Source organism: Aethalodelphis obliquidens, unplaced genomic scaffold, assembly GCF_003676395.1.
Source record: "Aethalodelphis obliquidens isolate GAN/ISIS:26980383/991018 unplaced genomic scaffold, ASM367639v1 scaffold53, whole genome shotgun sequence".
Lineage (NCBI taxonomy): Eukaryota > Metazoa > Chordata > Mammalia > Artiodactyla > Delphinidae > Aethalodelphis > Aethalodelphis obliquidens.
In genome coordinates, this window is record NW_020837997.1 from 12,804,408 (window position 1) to 12,828,688 (window position 24,281).

General features: G+C 59.5%; 2 protein-coding genes across 3 annotated transcripts; both read left to right on the forward strand.

Moving 5' to 3' along the window:
- The first annotated feature begins 5,311 nt into the window (after positions 1 to 5,311).
- On the forward strand, positions 5,312 to 24,061 carry SCAMP4 (secretory carrier membrane protein 4). Of its 2 annotated transcripts, XM_027085636.1 has the most exons (7): positions 5,336 to 5,397; positions 12,075 to 12,123; positions 13,281 to 13,409; positions 13,700 to 13,856; positions 15,562 to 15,663; positions 20,643 to 20,760; positions 22,437 to 24,061. In XM_027085636.1, exons 2-7 carry the CDS (start codon positions 12,117 to 12,119, stop codon positions 22,614 to 22,616), a joined length of 693 nt encoding a protein of 230 aa, XP_026941437.1. In that variant the 5' UTR covers positions 5,336 to 5,397; positions 12,075 to 12,116; the 3' UTR covers positions 22,617 to 24,061. The 2 variants fall into 2 exon arrangements, with proteins under 2 accessions (XP_026941436.1, XP_026941437.1); XM_027085635.1 differs by lacking the exon at positions 15,562 to 15,663 and having other exon boundaries at positions 5,312 to 5,397.
- On the forward strand, positions 5,322 to 10,348 carry ADAT3 (adenosine deaminase tRNA specific 3). Its single transcript, XM_027085634.1, has 2 exons — positions 5,322 to 5,397; positions 8,996 to 10,348. Exon 2 carries the CDS (start codon positions 9,272 to 9,274, stop codon positions 10,322 to 10,324), a length of 1,053 nt encoding a protein of 350 aa, XP_026941435.1. The 5' UTR covers positions 5,322 to 5,397; positions 8,996 to 9,271; the 3' UTR covers positions 10,325 to 10,348.
- Positions 24,062 to 24,281: the final 220 nt, after the last annotated feature.

Sequence of the window (24,281 nt, forward strand, 5' to 3'; positions counted from 1 at the left end):
AGTAGTTGTGGCATGCGGCCTTCAGTAGTTGCGGCATGCAGGCTCAGTAGTTGTGGCGCACGGGCTTTGTTGCCCCGCGGCATGTGGGATCTTCCCAGACCAGGGATCGAACCCATGTCCCCTGCATTGGCAGGCAGATTCTTAACCACTGAACCACCAGGGAAGTCCCTAACATCTATTAATTATTATCATTACTTTCAGCATCTGAGACCTGGGAACGCAGAGAACGCTGTAGGTTTTAATTGTGTGTAAACTAAGTGTTAAAGGGCTGTGAGAAAAGAGGTTGTGTTTTAGAATTTTACAACACTTGAATTTGCTTTTTGGAAACTAATGTTTTCCGGCCTGGGGGAATGGCCAGATGAGCTGTGTGTGTGTGTGTGTGTGTGTGTGTGTGTGTGTGTGTGTGTGTGTTAGAGTCTGGGTAGGTAGGCAGGGATTCATTTATTGAAAGTGTCCTGTAACCTCCGGGAAACAGGAGATGGCAACCTTCCCCTCCTTGTGAGGCTCTCACAGCCTTTAATCTGCCTTTCCTGGGCAGTTGAAGGAAGCCCCCTGCAACCCATTTCCAGGAAGATCCCCAGAGAGGCGGGAAACACCTGGGGCCTATACAGCTGCCCATGGCAACCTCAGAAAGTCAACAGGATGAAAAGCCAGATAAACACAAGCCACACAACTTGGCTGAAGAAATGTTGACTTTGGCCCCAGCCGCATGGAGATAGAGGTGGCTTGGGGGGAAGCCTCTCTTCCCCCTGGACTCATTTGTTGACTGACTGCCCTGCAGAGGTGGAAGTCTTACCTCTGCAGCTGACACAGGCTTCTGACTGACTCCAGGGTGCTTTCTGCTGCTGTTGAGCTTCCAATTGGGGAACCGATTCCATGGTTTCGCCACATTTTGGTGGCAGACACTAACCTACCACCGTGAGTTTTGAGGATCACGTTACTTGTGAGAGGTGCTGGATGATGAATCACATCAAAACAAAAGGGACATGGGACATCTGTGGTGGTCCAGTGGTTGAGAATCTGTCTTGCAATGCAGGGGACGCCGGTTCGACCCCTGGTCGGGGAACTAAGATCCCACATGCCGCAGGGCAACTAAGCCCACATGCCACAACTACTGAGCCAGCACGCCACAACTAGAGAGCCCGCATGAGTGCTGCAACTAAGACCTGACTCAGCCAAAAAATATAAATAAATAAATGCAAAATTTAAAAAACCCAAAAAACAAAAGGGACACTATCAGTCGAAACTCTCGGTTTACAAAAGACTGAAGTCATGACTCAAATTAGCTTAAACCAAAAAACCAAAACAAAATACACAGGAAGGGCTAAGGGCTGCCTGCTTCAGGCATGGCTGGATCTAGGTGCCTACACAGGGACTTTCCTGGTAGTCAAGAGGTTAAGACTCCATGCTTACAATGCAGGGGGCACGTGTTGATTCCTGCTCTGGGAACTAAGATCCCACATGCCGTGTGGCACAGCTTAAAAAAAAAAAAAAAAAAAAAAAGGTGCTTAAACAATGTTGTGAAGGCATGAACTCCTCAACTTCTCTTTCTCTCTAAGATCCGCCCTCTTCTTTGTCTTCATTCTCATTACTTTTTTTTTTTTTTGCGGTACGCGGGCCTCTCACTGTTGTGGCCTCTCCCGTTGCGGAGCACAGGCTCGGATGCACAGGCTCAACGGCCATGGCTCACGGGCCTAGCCGCTCCGCGGCATGTGGGATCTTCCCGGACCGGGGTACGAACCCGTGTCCCCTGCATCAGCAGGCAGACTCTCAACCACTGCGCCACCAGGGAAGCCCCCCTTTTTTTTTATTTAACTGAGGCTCATGGTCCAGACATACAAATGCAAAACAACCACAATGATGCTCCCAGAAGGCTTAAGTCCAGCTGATAGGTGGGGGTGAATGCACAAACGAGGAACAGCAGAGTGGCTAGTATCTAGGGTCAGAGTCTATGTGCGACATGGTCACACCCTCCAGATCTCAGAGCTGTTGGGTGGCAAAAAATGACTCATGGAAGCTCCAGGCTTCCACTGTATGGCACCATGAGCGACACTGCTTATATTTCAGACAAAGTGCCTGGGATGACTCTCATTGGTCCCACTTGAGTTACATGTTCATTCCCCGAACCAATCACTGTGGATGGAATCTCTGTGGATGGAAATTCTCTGATTGACGGGGGGCTAAGTTGATAATGGATCTGTAGAGCCACATGAGCATGTGAGAAGGACAGTCCCCCACAAACATTGGAGTGCCATGTCCAGAAGGGTATGCTGGATCCTAAGAGAATAGAACACAGACACCACTTACAATTGCCCGGCTTTGATGGGGTTTCCAGTAAGGAGATGCCAACCCATTTCCATTGCCACCCCATCCCAGTCCTGGAAACATAAGCACAGGCAGCTCCCCCATCTTCCTGATCCAGGACCAATGTCGAATAATACGCTAGTGTATGGAAGGCCCCTGTTCTGGTTATCCACTCGCGTCCATTGATGGACACTTGAGTTGCTTCCAGGTCTGGGCTGTTGCGAGTAGAGCTGCTAGGAGCACTCATGTACAAGTATTTGAGTCCCTGTTTTTAATTCTCTGGGGTGTGCACCTGAGAGTCAATGCCCTGACTCCAGTCTCACCCCCTCTCTCACCCCCTCTGCTGTATCCATGCCGATGACCAGGCAGTACCCGAGTGAAAGAGACACCCCTGGACCAAGCTGTTATGTGTGTGTGCCCTGTTCTGCCCACCCGCCACACTGCCTCTCCCTCCCCGCCTTAGCGCTGCCCTGTGGATGCACAGACTTGGTGCGTGACTTCCATTAGAAAGATTCAGTGGCAGGCATCGGGGGTGTGTGTGGAATTCCCTGGTGGTCCAGTGGTTAGGACTCAGCACTTTCACTGCCGGGCCCGGGTTTGATCCCAAAATTCTGCTGCTGTGCAGTGCAACCAAAAGAAAAGAAAAAAGAAAAGAAAGAAAAAAGAAAGATTCAGTGGGCCTTTGTTGTTTTTTCTCCCCAAAGTGGAGTTCTTTGTGTTGACACAGAGGATGCATGTTGTAGGCGGACATTTGTCTGCATGGACAGCCTGACAGCAGGGTCCCTGGACAAGGGGACCCCACTAGTAGACAGGTGGGTTGGAGGCCAGCCAGCAGCTGTCAGTTTGCAGCCAGAGGATTGCCGAAATCCTGTCTGTCCCTGTCCGGTAAGGAAATGAAGGCAGCATGCAAACAAGAGGCAGAGAGACAGGGATCATTTCTTTTCTCTCTTTTATGTCTTTCTTGTTTTCAGGAGAATTTCACACAACACAAAATTAACTGTTTCGACAGTACAATTTGGTGGGATAGAGAGTACATCCACGATGTTGTATAACCATCAGTCCTGTCTAACTGTGGAACATATTTATCACCCCAAAGGAAACTCCATGCCCATTAGCAGGCACTCCCCATCCCCTCCCCCAGCCCCTGACCCCACCATCTACTTCCTGTCTCTGTGGCTGTGACTCCTCCAGGGACGCCCTGTGAGCAGAATCAGACAGTATTTGTCCTTCTGTGTCTGGCTTCTCTCACTGAGCGTCACGTCCTCAAGTTTCATCCATGTCATAGCAGGTGTCAGAATCTCCTTCCTTTTCGTGGCTGAGTAATATTCCACTGTATGGATGGACCACATTGTGTTCATCCATTCATCTGATGACAGATACTTGAGTTGTTTCCACCCTTTGTCTATTGTGAATAATGCTGCTATGAACGTGGGTGTACAAGTATCCATTCAAGTCCCTGCTTTCCACTCTCTTCCGTATATACCCAGAAGTGGAATTGCTGGATTTTTGGGTAATTTTTTGTTTAAGTTTTTGAAGAACCACCACAATGTTTTGCACAGCAGCTGCACCATTTTACATCCGTACCTGTATGTGTTTTTGCATTTTGAGAAATTAAAAGTAAGCAGAAAGATACATTGAAGAGATTCATTTTTTAGATGCAAATAATCTAGGCATTGCTTTTAATAACATACCAGTTAAAGAGCATTAAAAAAAATCAGCAGGGAATTCCCTGGTGGTTCAGTGGTTAGGACTCCGTGCTTTCACTACTGCCAAGGGCCCAGGTTCAATCCCTGGTTGGGGAAAAAGATCCCACAAGCTGTGCGGCAGGGCCAAAAAAAAAAAAAAAAAATCAGCAAAACAGGGACTCTTGGCTAGCTTGGCTAGCTTGAGTGGGACATGCAGGGATGGAAAGACGTCTCTAAAAAAAAAAAAAAGTTAAACTAAAGCATACATTAATCTGAGTATTTAGAAAAGAAAAGAGTGATTAGCTTCCAGCAGGATGGTTTCCTGGAGTGCTGTTTCACATAGGAATAGATTGGGACACCAAGAGATGCTTTGCAAATTAAGAGGAGAAACACAGGGGGTTGGACTCTCAGGGTCCTACAAGGTTGAGGAGCTGGGCTGCGGGGGGGACTCTAGGAGGTGGGTTCTACCCTCCAGCCACTGCCTTCCAAGGGTAGACGTTGAACGGATACCTTGGTTCTTGCAGGAGTGGAGCAGGGAGAAAATGGAAAGATTGAAAATTTTCCCCCTTCAGGGTCCTTCTAGACCTAAATCTTTCTCCTTGCTTAGCAGTGGGGTTAAACCACGGTCTTCCAACCCCCCCCCCGGCACTGTGGACAATTTGGGAGGCTGCTTTGGGGGCGTCCTATGCATTGTGGGGTGTTTGGCAGCATCCCAGGTTTTGATGCCAGGAGGAACCCCAGGCATAACAACCACAAATGTCCCCAGAGATCGCCCAGTGTCCCCTGGGAGTGGGGGGACAAATTGCCCCTGGTTGAGACCCTCTGGGTTTAACCTCTTTAACCAGAATGAATAACCGGATTTGTTCATTAGCATGTCTCGCCTGGGAGAGTCAAGAGGTCCCTTTCGCTTACTGTAGAGATGGGAAAGTGAGGCCGGAGTCGGCTGGGGCCCCAGAGCAGAACTGGAACCAGACCGCATCCTGGTCTCTGGGAACAGGCTCTCCGGTGCCACGTGGCAGCAGCAAACTGGACTCGGGGAGTGACTGCAACGGGTGGCGTGTGCCTCTCCGCCTCAGTCTCTTCACTCTGCTGATTTCCCAAAGGGCCCCCAGGGTCGGACTTTTCCCGCCGCCCTGATGGGTCTCGAACCCTCAACTCAGAGCTCGCCCCCCCCCCCCCCCCCCCGCCGGTCACGGGAGCAGCGCTCAAGAAAGGGGCGGAGCGTGGCGGAGCGCGCGCTCGCGCTCTTGTGGGGATTGTAGTTCAGGCTCCGCCTCCGCCTCGCGCTGACTCCGCCCCTGGAACTACGCTCCCGTCGTGCCCCGCGGCGCCAGGCGGTGAAGAGGCGGGGCAGGCGGGCCGGTTGCTAAGACTTGGTGAGGCGCAGCGCTTCCGCCCGTCTCGTCAGGTAAACGCACGGCTCCGGGGTCTCGGGCTCTTGCGTCCCAGGCTCCCGCGGAGGGCGAGCGGGAGCTGGGGCGGGGGTCGCGGCTGCGGTGGACGCCGGCCGCGCGGGGAGCTAGGGAGCAACCTGGGCCGGGCTCGTGCGCGCCTCGGGCGGGCGCGGGGAGCGGCGCGTGTGCGTGTGCGCGTGCGCGTGCGCGCGGGGCTGCCGGGCCGCGGGACCCCGCTCTCCGCGCCATCGCCCTTCTGCGCGTGCGCGCGCCCCTGCCGTCCGTGGTGGAGACCCCGTGCCCCAGCTGTTTCCGGCGTGCCTTGCCCAGGGGTCATCGCGGCCAGCCCTCTACCTCCGGGCTGTCCACTGGACTGTCCACTTACCAGCTTCCCGCCCGCTTTGGGGGAAATGCCCCAACCTTTCTGTACGTCCTGAACATTGATAATGTTTTCTGATACTTAAGGAAAGTGTGAGTTTTCAAGACCTTTTAAAATTGTGACCTCGGGTCTCTCCCACACCCCACATGCACGAGGTTCTCGAATTTTCATGCACGATGGACCACTTATAGGGTGGCCAGGTTCTGCAGATAAACACGCAGGTTGCCCCCTTAAATTGGAATTTAGTGTAAACAACACACACACATATATATTTTAGAATACGTATATCCCAGTGATTGCATGGGACACAACGATTATGCTAAAAATTTATCTGATCATCTGGAATTCGAATTTAGCGAAGCGTCCTGCATGTTATCTGCGGACCCCACTTTGTTGGGGAGCTTGTCAGAAATGCAGATTTTGGGGCCCTCCCCCTTCTATGGGGCTGAGTCCTGGAAACCGTATTTGAAACCAGTGCCCACCCGGACTGTGTGAGTGTTGGAGACTCCAGCCCTGGCTGTTCCTTCTGCCCAGGGCTCCCCACCCTCCCTCCAGGCCCAGCTCTGTGTCATCGCCTCTGAGGAGCCCTCCTGGAGTCTGCCCGTTGCAGGGCACTGGGCCCCTGAGCCTCCTGTGGATTTTGTCACTTTCTGCCCCAGGCAGCCATGCATGGCGGTGGCCGTGGATCCCATTTCACAGAGGGGGAGGCTGGGGGTGGGGTTAGGACAGGTAACACCAGGTCTCAGCTAGGAAAACGTGGGCTGGGTAAGGGCTTCGGGCAGGGCTGGGACACACCCAGGGGTGAGATAAGGCCCCTTCCTCTGGTTGGGTGTCACCTTCAGAGCCTGACTCGGCTTGCTGAATAAGCCCCGTTGCCTCCTCGGACCCCAGACCCACAGCCCAGGAGTTCCAGGGCACCCAGTGAGGGGACTGGCTGTTAGGTGTCCTGACTCCCTGGTTCTGCAGACCCTCCAGGGCCTGCCCCACGCAGTTGAGCCCTCCCTGAGCCTGGCAGCCGGTGCCCGCCACAGAGGCTACAACCGTAAATGTAAACAGTTGTGAAAGGGGCTGCCCCCCCCTCATTGGAGCACAGGCACCTTTATGAGGTGCCCTCGCTGTAGGCAGAGGGAGGTGGATACACCCAGGGAAGGGCCTGAGCTTGGCGGGAGCAGCAAAGAGCACAGCGGGGAGGGTGGCACGCAGTGGGGCGCCCAGAGCTGGGGGTGGATGCGGGGCTTCAAGGACGAAAAGAGGACCAGGTCAGCCTCCGAGCGCGTGCGTTTAGGTCCCCGCGGACGATGAAGCAAGTCGCTGGGTGGGTCACCCTCTGCGGACCCTGTTTCTCATCTGTAGAAGGGGCTCAGGACCCCCATGGTCCGGGGCTCAGAAGGCAGAGTCGGGGAGCTGCTGGCCACCTGGCCTCAGCGTCAGGTCCTGGCTCTGTCCTCCCAGCCACTTGGCCCCAGGCAAGTTCCTTGGCCTCTAGAAAGGGAACAGCCCCACAGTCTCTGTCCTGGGTCATGGGAAGGAGTCGGGGAGCCTGTTCACGGCAGTGTGAGGACGTGCGGTGGTTCCAGTGCCAGCAGTGGTCACGAGGTGCTGGGCCTCGTTTGGGGCCGGCTGCCCTGGCGACCACCACATGTCCCCCACCACCCGCAAGGAGCAGCAGCTCTCCTGAGATATGATTCACACACTGTGTGGTTCACCCACTTAAAGTGTATGAGCGTATTCACTATGTTGTGTGATCATCACATCTGTCTAATTCCAGAAAATTCCATCCCCCCAACAGGAACTCTGTCCCCATCAGCAGTCATTCCCCATCCCCTCCACCAGCCCCTGACAGCCACGAAGCCACTCTCTGTGTCTGTGGATCTGCCTGTTCTGGACGTTTCCCGTCAGTGGAATCACACCCTGTGTGTCCTTCTGTGTCTGGCTTCTCTCACTGAGCATCGTGTTCTCAGGGTGCAGCCACGTTGTAGCGAATGTCGGGGCTTCACCCCTTTTCATGGCTGAGTGATACCCCTGTGTGTGGAGGGACCACGTTGTGTTTATCTGTCCATCTTTCTGTGGACATCTGGGTTGTGTCCACCTTTTGCTGCTGGAATCCTGCCGCTGCAGACATGCGTGTGCGGGTGCCTGCGTGGATGTGTGTTCCAGTTCTCCTGGACACACACCTAGGAGCGGATGGTGGCCTGCTGTATTTAGGCATCCTCCCTGGGAGCCGGCAGCCTGGCCAGCAGTGTCCCAATGGCAGCCCCCTGGACACACACCTAGGAGCGGATGGTGGCCTGCTGTATTTAGGCATCCTCCCTGGGAGCCGGCAGCCCGGCCAGCAGTGTCCCAATGGCAGCCCCCTGTATTTGTCATTTGTTTTATTTTGATCAGACAGAGCTTGCATTCTTGGAGATACAAACGGGACTGTGTCTGTCTTGCCCAGGAGACAATTTTATCTTGCCCGGGAGACAATGGGAGCTTTTGTGGCCTGGGGCAGGCTGTGCAGGCCCTGGCATCCTGGGCACGGTGTGTGCCGGGAGCAGATTCAGAGCCAGTGCCCCGGACCCTCCTGAGGGCCCCCGCCTGGCACGGGCGTCATGGGCGCCCGAGGGGCCCGTCCATGCTGGCTGCTTCTCAGAGCTGCCACCTGCACCCCTGGTCCTGTGCGTTTGCCGAGCTCGTATCGTGAGCTTCGGACAGGCGGTGCTGGGCGAGGACCTACCGTGTCCTCTGGGGGGCCTGTGAGCCAGGGCGCATCACAGGAGCAAAAGCCTCGTCCAGAGGGAGAGGCGGAAGGGGCTGGCCCACTCCGAGACGCCGCCAGGGTGCAGGGTGCTGCGGGCGTGGCACCGAGATCCTCTGGGGTCCCGCGAAGGTCATCTGTAGTGCATCTCTAACGTCATCCAAGGCAGCCCTGACCAGTAGGAATATAATGTGGGGCATGTATGTGAGATGAAGCGTTTAGAAGCCATGTTTTTGAAAAGTATGAAGAAACAGGTGAACTTAACGTTAGTAATACGTTTCTTTAACCTGAGACAGGCAGGGTATTCCCACTTCAGCACGTAGTCGACACGGTCGCTCCCCGGTATCCATGGGGAACTGGTTCCAGGACCCCCAAGGATAACAAAATCCGAGGATGCTCAAGGCCCTTATGTAAAACGGTGTAGTGCAGACGGTCCTCGGTATCCGTGGAACACAGAAAAAACTGAGACAGTGTATGTTCTTTCTTTTGTATTAAGTCTCTGAGGTCCGGTGTGCATTCTCCCAACGTGAGACATCTCAAAGCAAAAGGGGGAAAAAGACACCGTAACGAGGGCGGTTTAAACTCTGTGCAAAGCAAGCGTTAGTAGGCCGTGAGTGAGAGCACGACCGCTGATGCGTCTCGCTCGGTTGGACGAGCCTCCAGATTCGGCACGCTCCTGGGACCGACCCCTCGTCCGGCCCAGCAGGCTTCCCGCAGCTGAGGATGATGCCCTGCTCCGGTGTCTGTCCCCGCAGTCGGAGCCCTGCCGAGGATGGACCCCACCCCGGGCGACGTGGAGCCACACAGAAACGCGAAGGCCGGGAGCCCCGAGCGAGAGCCGGCATGGCAGGCCCTCCCGATCCTGTCTGAGCAGCAATCCGGCGCTGTGGAGCTGGTGCTGGCCTATGCCGCGCCGGTCCTGGACAAGCGCCAGACCTCACGCCTCCTCAAGGAGGTGTCAGCCGTCCACCCGCTGCCCGCACAGCCTCACCTCAAGAGGGTGCGACCCAGCCCCCGCCCCGGCTGCCCACACGCGCTGGAGATGCTGCTGTGCCTGGCGGGTCCGGCCGCGGGCATGCGATCGCTGGCCGAGCTCCTCCCGCCGCCGGCCGTGGACCCCCGTGGCCTGGGCCAGCCCTTCCTGGTGCCTGTGCCCGCGCGGCCGCCCCTGACCAGGAGCCAGTTTGAGGAGGCGCGCGCCCACTGGCCCACCACTTTCCACGAGGACCGGCAGGTGACCCGAGCCCTGGCCGGGCAGCTCTTCTCGGCACAGGAGCGGGTGGCGATGCAGGGCCACATGGAGCGGGCCGTGTGGGCCGCGCAGCAGGCGGCCTCGCGGGGCCTGCGGGCCGTGGGGGCAGTGGTGGTGGAGCCGGCCTCAGGCCGCGTGCTGGCCACAGGCCACGACTGCAGCAGCGCGACCGGACCCCTGCTGCACGCCACCATGGTGTGCATCGACCTGGTGGCCCGGGGCCAGGGCCGCGGTGCCTATGACCTTGCACCCCACCCCGCCTGCTCCTTCGCCCCAGCTGCCGCCCCCCCAGGCGTCCGCGCGGGCTCCGTGCACAAGCTGGATGAGGACGCCGATGGCCTGCCCTACGTGTGCACCGGCTACGACCTGTACGTCACCCGCGAGCCCTGCGCCATGTGCGCCATGGCCCTGGTCCACTCCCGCGTGCGGCGCGTCTTCTACGGGGCGCCCTCACCCGACGGCGCGCTGGGCACCCGCTTCCGCCTCCACGCCCAGCCGGACCTCAACCACCGCTTCCAGGCCTTCTGTGGCGTGCTGGAGGCCCAGTGCCGCCGGCTGGACCCCGACGCATAGGCCCGGCCCGGACCGGACCGGACCTTCCTCAGCCTCCCTCATGTTGCCAGGGGCTGCCGGCCCGTCTCGGCTTGGGGACACTCGCGCTGTTGCTGCCGGCGCGTGGGGTGCATGCCTGTCTGGGTGAGCTCTTCTCCGGGCTTGGGCGTAGCGGGGCTCCAGCCAGGCCGAGTAGCCGGGCAGCTTCAGACCTGGGCCTCTGGGGCCACCAGGATTGTGTCTCCTTTTCTCAGGTGTCAGGAAACAGCTCTGACGTGTGAAAATAAACAACTGAAAACCAGGTCGGTGTCTGGGACTTCCCTGGCGGTCCAGTAGTTAGGGCTCTGTGCTTCCAGTGCAGGGGGCACAGGTTCGATAAGATCCCACGTATCAAGCGGTGCAGCCAAGAGAAAAAAAAAAACAGGTCGTTGTCTGTTGACAGAGGAACGAGGGTCCCTGGATCGGGGTGGCTGCTTCCGCCGACACTTGGGCTTGTACTGGAGGGGGCGCGGGCGGTGAGCTTCTGAGCCACGTGTGGGCAGAGCGGGGCCCCCGGAGTCTGGAAGGCTGTGGCTGGACTCTGGGGAGGAGCCCGGCCAGCCTGGACTCAGCTGACCACATCAATTTCCCGTCCTTCGCAGGTGCCCACGGGGTCCCCGGAGGGGCCCTTGGGCTCTTCCAAGGTGGGTTAGCTCTAGGACCCGTGTGCGAGGGGCTCGGAGCAGCCTGTTTGTCCATCCAGCAGATACACGTTGACTGACCACACCGTGCCACAGGGCCCTGAGACATCCCTGCCCTGAGCCCCCGCTCCAGCCCCCAGCTCGGGGATGCTCCCAGCCCGTGGGGACAGGTCAGGGGGGCTCGGCCAGAGCCGGAGCAGTGGGCAGACAGTGGGGCCTGCAGGCAGGAGGGCAGGGCCAGGCCGGGCTGAGGGTCCCAGTGGGGCCCTCACTGAGCAGGGGGCCGGGGGGTGGACCCAGGGAACTCTCGGTCACTGGATCCTTCCCACCTGGACCACCTCCAGGCAGGGCTCCCCCACCCACTCTGGTGCCAGGCACAGGGGGCAGTGCAGGGCCAGCTGTACCGTGAGGGCCAGGTGGGCGCTAGGCGTGGCCACATTGCCTGGCCCGTTTCCTGAAGATGACACCATCTGCCCACAGGGCCCTCGTGGAACAGGTGAATTCAGCTCAGTTACGCGCCTCGGTGGTGTCTCCTGTGAGGGGCTGCTCTGTGACACGGGCTCCTGGGCTCCTTCTGGGCAGGGCCGCTGGGTGCCGGGTCTGTCCCCTGGCATTTTACTTGGATTGCAATGGGGTCCTTGGCCTTGCAAGACTCACAAGGGCAAAAACCGCAGACCAGAGAGGTTGTGTGGTTTGCCTGAGGTCACACAGCAATGAGCATGGACCCATTTATCGGTGATTCAGAGATTCTTTGTGGCCATAGGAGGTGCTCAGAGCCATCTGTGGATAAAGGGGAAGTTCGGGGGGTGGGGGAGATGAGGCAGGAGGGCAGTGGGGGTGGGTTGCCGGGATCCTCTGGCCTGATGCCTCCCCTCGCATAAGTGTCAGGCTGCCTGGGGGGCTCTGAGGTGAGGTGATGACTGGGATCGCATGTTCAGGGCTGGGCCAGCCTTTGGGCCAAGAGCCCAGATACCCCTGTGGACAGTTTGGTGGTTAGGACGGTGCCCGCGGTAGCCCTCTGGGACTGCAGTTGGCGTTGGGGTCACCCAGCAGACATGGGGACCCCCTGACTGTGACTGTCTCCCCTCCAGGTGGCTGCAGGCTTCTGCCCCTGCCCTGTCTTCACAGCGGAAATGTCAGGTGAGTCCTGGCCGCGTCACACAGCGGGGGTTCTGGCTTCTCCACTCCTCTGGGAAGCGCTCGGGCGCTGGCCGCTGTGCTGCGGGCAGGATCACGTCCCCATTGAGACCTGTGCAGTGCCTGCCACGGCAGCGCGTGCGCTAAAATGGAGCCATACAGAGATGAGCACGGCCCCTGCGCCGGGAGACACGCGAGACCGGAAAGGTTTCGTGTTGAAAACCATGAAGTCTGGACCCCGGGACCCTGGAACAGGACCCTATTGCAGATGTAACTTAATTTGAGGTCCCAATGGAATAGGGTAGCCCTGATGTCTCATGGCAGACGTCCTAAGAAGGAGGAAATGTGGGCACAGACACACAGAAGCCAGGGAAGATGGGGGCGGACACTGGAGGGACGGGTCCACAAGCGCAGGATGCCTGGAGCCCCCAGAAGCTGGAAAGGGCAGGAAGGACCCTCCCCTGGAGCGTGTGGAGGGAGCGTGGCCCTGTCACACCTGGATCTCAGTCATCTGGTGTCCAGAATGGAGATGGATAAATCTCTCTTGTGTTAAGCCCCCCAGTCTGTGGTCGTTTTGTTACAGCCGCCCTGGGAAGTTCATATGTCCCGAATGCCAGAACCTTCCCTGGAGTCAAAGGTGTGAATGGCACGTGGGCCCTGCCATGGAGTCTGTGTGTGTTCCTGTGACTTCTGAGAAATCACCACAAACTCAGTGATTTAAAATAAAATTTGTTCTCTGACAGTCCTGAGGTCAGGAGTCCGACTGGGGTCTCACGGGGCTGAATCCAGGTGTGGGCAGGGCTGGTCCTTCCGGAGCCTCCAGGGGAGCAGTGGTTCCCGCCTTTCCAGCTTCTAGAGGTGCCGCATCCCTGGCTCGCGGCCCCTCCTGCATCCTCACAGCCAACAGTGCAGCATCTCCCATCTCTCTCTGCATCTGATCCTCCCGCTTCCCTCTTATAAGGACCCTGTGATGACGCTGGGCCCCTCAGGGAATCCAGTGTCCTCCCCATCCCAGGGGCCTTAATTAGTCCCACCTGCAAAGTCCCCTCTGCCCCGTGAGGTGACATGTCCACAGGTCCTGGGACCAGATGGGCGCATCTTTGGGGCCGCTACAAGCTGATTGCAGTGTGGGTTTTGTTCTGGCTCCTTTGTCCCTGCAGAAAAGGAGAACAACTTCCCCCCGCTGCCCAAGTTCATCCCCCTGAAGCCCTGCTTCTACCAGAACTTCTCTGATGAGATCCCTATCGAGCACCAGGTCCTGGTGAAGAGGATCTACCGCCTGTGGCTGTGTGAGTGGACAGGGCAGGAATGGGGGGCCACCTGCACCACGCAGAGACCCAAGCCTGGGACAGGGGCAGGCTAGGAGGCCGCCCTGCACCCGGGCGGTGAGAGCCTGAGGGTTTGGTGATAAAGCTCCTTTCTGCTGAGCTCCTGTCCGGTGTGGATGGAGCAGGGGGCGGGGCTGGGCCCTCTGGACCCTTCTCTGGCCTCGGGGTCCCTGCACTCATGGGAGCTGCCGTCCAGGGGTGGGGGGTGTCCCGGCTCAGCCCCTCTCTCCCCCTTCGCCCCCTCCCCACAGTCTACTGCGCCACCCTGGGCGTCAACCTCATCGCCTGCCTGGCCTGGTGGATCGCCGGCGGCTTGGGAGCCAACTTTGGTCTGGCCCTGGTCTGGCTGCTGCTCTTCTCCCCCTGCGGCTACGTGTGCTGGTTCCGGCCCGCATACAAGGCCTTCCGGTGAGTGGGGCGGGTGGCCTGCACCCTCCAGGGGCCCTCGGGGAGTGTCTGGTGCTGACAGCCCCAAACTGAGGGGAACAGGCTACCTCACTGCGTGCGCTCCCCTCCGTGCCCGGCCCCGCGTGGGCTGCATCCTGGTCTGCATCTGCCGCCGGGCCCAGGCGTGAGCTCCACCCCCTCCCCTTGTCCAGTTCGGATGGCACTTTATATCGGGTCTGCAGACAGCGGCCCACGGGCCAAAACCAGCTGCTGCCTGTTTTGTTCACTTCTAAGAACTTTATTGAGATCATATTTTTACATGTTATCCAGCTCACCTGCTTAACCGTTCAGTGTTTCTAGTATCTTCACAAGGTTGGACAACAATCACCACTGTCTAAAACCCCAAAGAGAAACCTTGTGCCCATTAGCATCCCCCCATCCCGCTCCCCAGCCCCTGACAACCATGAACCTGCTATCTGTGTCTGTGGATCTGCCTGTTCTAGACGTTTCCTGTCTGTGGAATCACACATTGCATGTCCTTCTGTGTCTGGCTTCTCTCACTGAGCATCGTGTTCTCAGGGTCCATCCACGTTGTAGTGAGTGTCGGGGCTTCACCCCTTTGCGTGGCTGAGTGGTGGTGCCCCCGTGTGTGGAGGGACAGCAGGTTTTGTTTTGTTTTGTTTTTGTTAATAATATCGTGGGGTTTTTTTTTTGGCTGTGTTGGGTCTTCGTTGCTGCGCTCAGGCTTTCCTTAGTTGCAGAGAGCAGGGGCTACTCTTCGTTGCGGTGCGCAGGCTTCTCATTGCGGTGGCTTCTCTTGTTGCCGAGCACGGGCTCTAGGCGCATGGGCTTCAGTAGTTGCCGCACAAGGGCTCAGTAGTTGTGGCTCACAGGCTCCAGAGCGCAGGCTCAGTAGTTGTGGTGCGTGGGCTTAGTTGCTCCGCGGCATGTGGGATCTTGCTGGATCAGGGCTCAAACCCGTGTCCCCTGCATTGGCAGGCAGATTCTTAACCACTGCACCACCAGGGAAGTCCCCCCACAGCTGTTTATCCATCATCCGTTGATGGGCGTTTGAGTTGTTGCCACCTTTTGGGTGCTGTGAATCTTGCTCTGTGAGTTCAACCCCAGCCAGCCCCCTGCTACTCAGGTGTGTGCCATGTTTGCCCCTTGAAGGTCTCAGTGGGAGTCATACAGGGCCCCTGGTGCCCTCTTGGGGGCAAGAATCAGAAACCTGTTCACATGTGCTGAAGCAAAAGGGGCCTGTTGCTTGAGGCCCCAGGCTGGCTGGTGTGACCGTGCGCAGGAACGGGGACCCCCGAGGGCTTCGGGGACTGCCTGGGAGCAGCCCTGAGCTAAGCGAGCATCCCTGCCTCCCCCGCCCTTCCTCTGCTGTGGGTCCCCCGGCGCCTGCCCTCCTTTCATGAGCCGGAAGCGGCCTGGGTGAGCCCCGTGCAGCCTCCCTTGTCCGGGGCAGCAGGCATGGGTCCAGCATGCAGAGCACCTCAAATCCACGATGAACCTCCCTTGGGCCACGCGGGTGCGGGCATGTCCTTAGGACGCAGGAGGCTCTTAAACTTCCCAGGAGGAGTGTGTCTGGGTGACGTCCTCTGGGAAGGGCAGTGCTGGGCCCCTTCTGATGGGAACTGCAGGGGAGGGGCCGTCCCACTCCCGCAGCCTCTGCCTCTTCCTCCTCGGCCTCAGTAATGCCTGTTTTCCTTTCCTCCAGATCTGACAGCTCCTTCAATTTCATGGCGTTTTTCTTCATCTTCGGAGCCCAGTTCATCCTGACCGTCATCCAGGCTATTGGCTTCTCGGGATGGGGTGCATGGTGAGCAGGGCCCCCAAGAGCCCGCGACGAGCGGGGTCAGCTCTGGGGCCATGAGTCACTTGCTCGTACCGTTAGTGCAGGCTGAGCTCTGTGACGAGGACCCCAAAACTCCGACAGCTGGGACAGGGCTGATGTTTGCTCCTTGCTCTCGTCAACCCTCCAGGGAGCTGCCGGCTCCGGGGGCCGGGTGCGGCGGATCCGCCCGCCTTCTGCCGCCTCGTGCATGGTCACCCGGCCCCAGGAGGACCTGGGAAGCGTGGTCCATGGTGTGTCTGGGGGGTGGGAGAGCAGCTCGAGGACCTGCCCCGAGCGGCCACCTGTGCCTAGGCCTGCCATCTAGGGGGTGAGTCGTTTTCCATTTGTTTGCTTTTGGGGTATCATACGAGGTTTCTGTGGCTACTGTAACAAATTACTCCAGATTTAGTGACTTGAAATGAAAGAAACTTATGTCACATTCTGGAGGTCAGAACTCACTTTAACCTGTGAGTGGGCAGGGCTGGTCCTTCCGGACACTCCAGGGCAGCATTGGTTCCCGCCTTTTCCAGCTTCTAGAGGCGCCGCATCCCTGGCTCTCAGCCCCTCCTGCATCCTCACAGCCAGCAGCGCAGCATCTCCCGTCTCTCTCTGCCTCTGACCTTCCCGCTTCCCTCTTATAGGGACCCTGGGATGACGCTAGGCCCCCCGGGGAATCCAGGGTCATCCCTGTCTCAGGGGCTTTAACTTAATCCCACCTGGAAAGTCCCTTTTGCCACCTAAGGTGCCACATCCGCGGGGCCCTGGAGCAGGACGTGGCAGTGTCGGGGCAGCGGGTCCGTCTGCGGCAGGCAGTGCCCAGAGGTGGCGCTGGGCGGCTGCTCTTCCTGCCGCATGTGCCGCCTGGCGTGTCCCCACGTCTCTTGGTAGAATTTCTCGGCGTGTTGGGACCTTGCCCGCGTGAGCGGCGGGGGGTCTTCTGGGTCACGCCCTCTGGTGGATCTTCTGGCTCCTGGGTGGGCGGCGCCTGTTGCCATTGCCTTCTAGGTGTCCGTCCCCGTCACTCTGCCGTGTCCGCGGGGACGGCCGCCACGTGCCCTTGGCAGTGGTGAGCTGTGCGCGCTTTTTCTTGAGGCCCCGCTGAGGTTGCACGGCCTCTCGGTGTCCGTTTGCTGCCGGGCCTTCACCCCTCCCCAGGATGGAGCCTGTCACCCAGGGTCATCTCCAGGGTGCGCCTCTCCGGGTTCCTGACATTGCTCCCTCCCCGCATGGTGAGCAGACCCTGAATGCTGGGCCTCCTCTCGGCCTATGCCTTCCCAGATGCGGGTGTGGGGTCCTCAGGATCACCCCAAGTGCAGGGATTCACTGGGCGACCCCCAGGCATGGCCGAGACCCCAGATCCAGCGGGAGAGTAGGTGCCCGGTTGGACTCCACGTTTGCATACGCGGTGTTGGGACGGGGAGCCCCCGAGGTCTGGTTCCAGACGCGGCCTCACGCTGGCACCCAGCCGCCTTCTGCCTGGCCCCCCATCGCCGTGGTTTCTGTGCGGACGGGCAGGGCGCACACCTTCCTTGGGGCCCAGCCTGCAGAAAGGGAACATCGGAGCCGACCTTCCCACTTCCCGTGGGGGCCTCCCCAGCTGGTGACCTCACCTCGTGCAGGGGCTGCCCCGAGATGTTGCCCTTGTTTGGGGAGGGGGAGGGGGGTAGTAATAACAACGGTGACAGTGACGGTGACAGTGCTCCTGGGTGTGCAGGGGGGCTTGGGCACCTCCCAAGGGCTGGCTCATTTGCTCCCCTTGAAGGGGTCTCCTGACTTCCTAGTCTGCAGACAGGGGGACAGGCGTGGATGGGGGCAAGGGTTAGGGTCAGGGTTAGGCTCCGTACCTGGTACCCAAGGCCCTCCCCTTCCTGCTGGTTTGGGCAGCTGTCCTGGCTTTGTCCCGTATGGGGACCCCCGGCCTCCGCAGATGAGGGAGTAGATGGCGCCTGGCCCGGGGGCCGCCTCGGGGCTCAGTGCTGGGGCTGGGGCCGAGGAGCTGCAGCTCTGCCTGTCTGCGTTCACCCTGACGGGCCAGCCTGGGCTTCCCCCGCCTGGGGTCTGCCCCGCTGCTGAGCCTCCCCGCCCGGGGTCTGCCCATTCCGGGGGTCTCCTCCTGGCTGGCTGGGGTCTCCCTGTTCCCGGGGTCTCACCCTCCTGCCCAGGTGACCGCAGCCCCGCAGGTCACCTCCAGGGAGCGAGTGGACCACTCGGGGGTCAGCGTGTGGAGCCTCGGGGATGCCTTCCGGGGGCACCGGCTCCCAGCCAGTCCCGGGCCCGCAGGTCTGTCCTTCCCTGCTCACCCCAGACGCTTCCCTGTGAGTCCGTGCAGGAGGCGGACTTTTAAAACCTCTGAGACGTCTTATACGTAAAAGGCTGCGATGCTGCTTTGCGCCAGGAAACCAACAGTGACCCCAGCACCTCAGGTGCTCAGACGTGTCCTTCCTGCCCTCTCGTGACCTCACGTGGGGCTCCTTAGAGATTCACAGACCCGGGGCAGAGCCCGCCGCCCACCACTCAGCCAACTCCCCGCCCACATCTGACGTCCTGGCCTCGACCACACATGGCGGGTGCAGTGCTCTTACCCGCCTGCAGGTGTCACAGGTTTCCACAGTGTTTTTCCCCTCGGGGATCCCTGTGGGTTGTTAACGTTTGGCCTTTGCGGTTGGTTCACATCAGACTCCAGGTGAGGTGTGAACGCCTCTCTGATCCGGGAGCTCGACCGTCTGTAGTCTCCATGGTAGGGGCTTTATCTAGGTGCCTTCACAGCCAGAAAGGCAGCCTCTGAAGCGCATGATTCAGTGGTTTTCAGTGTATTTATAAGGATAGAGGTTCATCACCTCTATCCAATTCCAGAACATTCCATCACCCCAAAAAGGAGCCCGTGCCCATCATCAGTCACCCACACCCCCTCCCCAGCCCCTGACAACCACGCATCCCCTCTCTGTGTCTGTGGACTTGCCTATTCTGAACGTTTCCCATCAATGGAATCACATTCTGTGTGTCCTTCTGCGTCTGGCTTCTCTCACTGAGCGTCGTGTTCTCAGGGTCCGTCCACGTGGTAGCGAGTGTCGGGGCTTCACCCCTTTTCGTGGCTGAGTGATGCTCCCGTGTGTGGAGGGACACGGTATGTGTGTCCATTCACGGACACATGGTGGACGCTTGGGTTGTGTGTGCCTGTCTGTTATTGCTTGTCGTTCTGCTGTGCGGTTTCTACAGGTATCCGTGTGAATGTGTGTTCTCATTCCTCTTCCACCTGGTTGTGGAATTGCTGGGCAACACAGTAACTGTTTAGCTGTCTGAGGAGCTGCCAGGCACTCCCATAGCCTTTGCAGGCTGCATCCCTGTGCTGTCCTTTTGCACCTTCTGTCCCCATATCCCTGGCTCTGTCCCCTCGAGCTCCTGGCCGAGTGGCCTTGGGGGAGCACCTGGCACCCTCGTGTCCCTGCCGCCTTGTCTCCAGGCCTGTCATCCTCCCTGCCCTCCCCCCACTGCCGCTTGCCTTGGCTGACCCGCCTGGTGGGTGCAGCAGGCTCTGCACATCTGTCCGTAGCTGGCCGAGGCCGGTTTATCACCCACTGTCCTGAGTGGGTCACCCTGGGCTGTTGGTGATACTGCTCTCTGGAAGCTCCGGCTGCCGGTCCCTCTGGGAGTCTGGGCCGTGGAGCAGGTCCGCATCCTACATCCCCCACCCTCCCCAGTGGCCAGGATCCATGGCCCCAGATCCGATGCGAGATCATTGGTCCCCAGAGGGGCCCCTCCTCCAGCAGAGCCAGCCCCTCCTCCCCTCCCAGGAGCCCACAGGACAGCATCCAGCCCCCCACTGGCCCAGCCCCATCTGCCTGTCTACCTGCCTGAGCCCCCCAGCCGCCCGGCTGTGCTCATACCCCTCAAAGTGCAAAGCAGCGTGTTCTGCTGTCCTTGTTTGTACACAAGGACGTCTCTCCTGGTTTCACAGAGGGGCGAGGCCTGTTCGTGTGTGCCTGCAGCGGGTTGCATACGTCTTATAAACTCTCTCAGGATGGATACATAGTGGATGAGCTACACCAGTTCCCTCTGGGCTGGGGAGGGGGTCGGCAGGAGAGAGACTGTCTATTGTGTTTTTTTTTTTTAATTTCCTGAATCTTGAACAGTGCGGTGTCATTACTTGCTAAGAAGAAACATTCTCAAAAACACCCAATTTCCTGCCTCTCCCTCCCAGAGACCAGATGGGTGTTCTTCCGCATGTGGACTAGGGACGCACCCAGTGACCACCAGCTTTTCTCTTGTTTTTCTGTCTCCTTAGCAAACTGATGTTCCAGTCATTCCCAGCCAGTGGGCGTTTACAGGTTACCCTCAGCTTTTCCTTCTTACAAACAATGGGCCGTGGCATAAATTTTTACAAGTGAAATAGTTGGGGGAAAAGGAATGAGCGCTGGGGCTTCCCTGGTGGCGCAGTGGTAGAGAGTCCGCCTGCCGATGCAGGGGACACAGGTTCGTGCCCCGGTCCGGGAAGATCCCACATGCCGCGGGGCGGCTGGGCCCGTGAGCCATGGCCGCTGAGCCTGTGAGTCCGGAGCCTGTGCTCCGCAACGGGAGAGGCCACAACAGTGAGAGGCCCACGTACCGCAAAAAAAAAAAAAAGAAAAAGAAAAAGGAATGAGCACTTAAGTCTTGTTGTAGGTCACACCCCATTGCCCTCCAGGAAGGGTGCACCCCACACTGACAAAGTAGTGTTTGTTTCTCCATTCCCTCACGATGGTTGCCGGGACGATGGTGTGAGAACAAGACTTTTTCTAACTTGCACATCTTTGTTGGTGGGTTCGAGCATCGCTTCCTAAGTTTGTTGCTCCTTGTGAATTGCCCATTTTCTCTGCTGGTCATTTACCTTTTTCTTGTTGATTTATTGGAGCTCTTTACATATGAGGGATGGTGGGCCCTTCTCTGGCGGTCATGCTGGCTCCCACACGCTCTCTCGCCCCTTGCAGTGGTTGGCTGGCCGCGATTGGGTTCTTCCAGACCAGTGTCGGGGCCGCCGTGGTCATGCTGCTTCCGGCCATCATGTTCTCCATGTCGGCCGCCATGATGGCCATCACGATCATGAAGGTAACTCCTCTGGGTCCCGAGACATCCCACTTCTTCTCTCGCATCCTGTGTCCTGACCTCCCAGCCCCGGGGGCTCGTCTTACCCTGTTTTGGGAGCAGGAGACCGAGCATCGGGAAGTGAAGTGAGCACACCCTCCGTGGTCCGGACCCTCGACTGCTCAGGCCAGGGCCCTGCCGTCCTGCCCACATGGCCTTCCAGGGAGGAGGGACTTGGGGAGACAGTGCCCTGTGGCCGATGGTGACCACTGCCTGCCAGAGCCCCTAGCACGCGTGTCCCAGAGGGTGGTCCACACTGCCAGTTCAGCCACCGCCGGCCACTAATCGCTGTTTACAGTTAAATCCAAATTGAGTAAAGTTAACTAAAACTAAAAATTCCTTGCGTCCATCGCACCCACCTCCTCCCGAGCGCTCAGGCCGTGAGGGTCTGGCGCCGACCAGCTCCACCGTCACGGGCTCTCCTTGGACAGCCCCACTCCAGGCGTTTGGAGGCTTCCAGCGGGAACGTGAGCCCTATAGTCTGGGGGCATCGGCTGCATGAGGGTTGTCCTGGGGCCACGTGGAAACTGACGGGTGATGAGGCTGATGGTGCGTCCACCTGGCCTTCCCGGAGGTGACCCTCTCGGCCGTGCCCCTCCTGTGCGCCCAGTTCCGCTGCTCAGGGAAGCCAGCCCTACCTACAACTTTTTTTTTTTCTTTTTTTTTTTCCTATGCTGTGGGGTTTGTGGGATCTTAGCTCCCTGACCGGGGATCGAACCTGCACCCTCGGCAGTGAAAATGCAGAGTCCTGAGCACTGGACCGCTGGGGAAGTCCCTGAAAGCTGGGTTTTGAGTCCCTTCCAGCCTCTGTGCTGTGGGATCTCAACTGTTTTGTCAGGTTTTGAGGCCTGCACTGTTCCGGAGCCCTGGGTCATCTGGAAGGACAGAGGGGTGCCTGCTCCTCCGTGTTTGCCCCTGAAGTCCCCTGGCTCTATGGATGACCCGAAGGGGGCAGGAGGAACCAAGGGAAGCTTGGGGAGATGCTGGGACAAAGGCGGTACAGGGACAGCTGCGGTTCCACCAGGAACATCTCAGCAGCAGACGGGAGGGGTTCCGAGCTGAGCGAGTCCTCCAGAGCAGAGCTGCCCCATCGGGGTCCCCAGCACCGCCCCGGTTTGGGGGTTCGCCGGGAGGCCATTGCACAGGAGAAAGATAAAGGACAAAAGCGTCAGCTTCGCTGCTCAAGAGCCTCAAGTTAAAACAAATGCCATCTTCTCAGTTAGTGGATTTGCTGGGACTTCCAGAAATAGCCCAGCCCCGTGTCCGAGGGGCCCAGCCTTCCTGCACGGTGGGAAGGAGGCAGTGGTCCGTCCCCAGAGGTCTCTGCTGAGGAAGTCATTGCAGAGATGCCCTTGGCAACACGGGGGCCCGGGGCCTGATGTGCCCCGGGGGTTGAGTCACCGGGTGGTCGCCAGGCTGCAGGCCTGTCCTGGACGAGCCCCTTTCCGCTGGGGTGGCGGAGACCCTCGGACGGGCAGGCAGTGGTCACAGCGCAGGCGTGGCCTTCAGAGCCCCCCCACCCGACCCCGTCTCAGCTTCTGCGCTTTTTCTAAAGCTCCTGCAGTTTGTCATCTGTTTAAGAAAAGCCCCGCCTCGAACCCAAGTGGGTCTCTCCACCGTTCTTTCTTCCACCCCCGCAGGTGCACAGCATCTACCGCGGGGCTGGCGGGAGCTTCCAGAAGGCACAGACGGAGTGGAGCACAGGCGCCTGGCGGAATCCGCCGTCCCGGGAGGCCCAGTACAACAACTTCTCGGGGAACAGCCTGCCTGAGTACCCCACCGTGCCCAGCTACCCGGCCAGCGGCAGCCAGTGGCCTTAGGGGGAGTCCGGCGGCCCCGCTGCCCGCCCTCCACCGGCCCACCTGCCCCTCGCCATCCACTCCCACTGCCCTGGGTTTGGTGAGGCCCCACCGCCAAACAGGACGGCAGACCCGGGGGCTCTCGGGGACCCGCCCCCGCATTCACCTCACTCCCGAGAGCAGGGCTCCCTGCGGGCTCTGCCCAGAAGCTGACCGGCCGCCGCTGTCCAGCAGAAGGCCACCCCCTGTGGTCCTGAATGCGTTTAGTCACCGTGACGTCCACTGTGCTGCAGCCACACCCTCTCCCCTTGGGGTCTCGGGGGGCTGACCCGGGCCTTGCAGGTCAGAGGTGGGCCGGCTGCCCCCTTTCCAGAGCTGCTGACGCGGAGAAGGGCCCCGGCCCTGCGTCCACCCTTCCCGGCTTCCATCCGGGTGGTCACCCTCGGCCCAGCTTCCAGTAAGAGGGAAAGAGGGAGGCCTTCCCAGCACCAGGTTCCGGTCCCTGGTGGGAGACGGAGGGGCATGACGGTAGCCGGATCCTCCACGTGTTTCCCCTCTTGTGGACTTGCCGCCTCAGTGCCATGATCTGAGCTTCACCCCGTCTGGCTGGCTGTCCATCTGTCCATTGGCAGCTTACCTCCAGTCCCCCTGCCCGTGGCCACGCTCATTCCGAGACGCTCTCATCTCCCCTGGAGGGGTCTTAGAGCTGGGACCCTCAGGCAGGACCTCGTCAGATCTGACACCTGGGACCAACTCGCTCTGCGGGGAAGGGGAGCCGCCGGTCTGTCCCTGATGAAAGCAGACGGGAAACCAGACGCGTCTCCGCAGAGCGCACGCCCCAGGCCGAGCACTGGGCCCGAGGCTCGTGGGCTGCCGTCCACGCAGGGGCCGTGGGACCAGGAGTTGGAGTCCCTGAGGGGACAGAGGAGAGTGACAAGTCTGTGCCTTATTAGGAATCTGAACCCGCCCCTTCGCTCTGCCCTCCGGTCCTTCCAGCTCCTTCCCAGACAAGCAGCCTGCACCTGTGTGAGTGGATGGGCCCCCGTCCAGGCTCCCGGGCGCCCCGGATGCTGCCCCTTGGCTCCTAGCCGCCCAGCCCTCGGGGCAGGAGGCCCTTCCTGTCGCACCAGCTGGGCCGCCCCCCACGCCTCTGCCTGCTTGCTTGGCTACTCGTGCTGACCACCCCGCGGTGCCCGAAGGTGGCTGCGAGAAAGCGCCCGGGTCTGGGACCCTAATGGGCCCCTGAGATGGCGTCCCCAAGGCCACCTCCCGTGACGGAGGCGTGCGCCGCTCTCCCCGTGGGGCCGAGTCTCGCGTGAGCGGGGCGCCACCAGTGACGGGCGATGAGCAGGCGTCAGCCAGCCCGGGATCGCCCACAGCACCCACCCCCACCCCGCTCCTCGCTGTGCGTTGTGGTTTTTGTTACGTGAGAATATCCAGGAAATAAAGACATCCTTTCTGCATCAGAGGAGCCTCCGAGGGGGCTGTTTTTGGCGCCATGTGGTATCACCTCCGGGGCCTTCCTCCCCTGGGTCCCAGCGCCCACGGCCTCCGGTGGGATAAACCAGGACCAGGTTGTGCGCTGGGCCGAGTGCCGTCCACGCTGCCGGCCGCCCCTGCCCGGGACCCTGCCCCACCCACCGCGGAACCTCGCCCGCAAGCCATGTCCCTTCGTGTTCTTGCTTT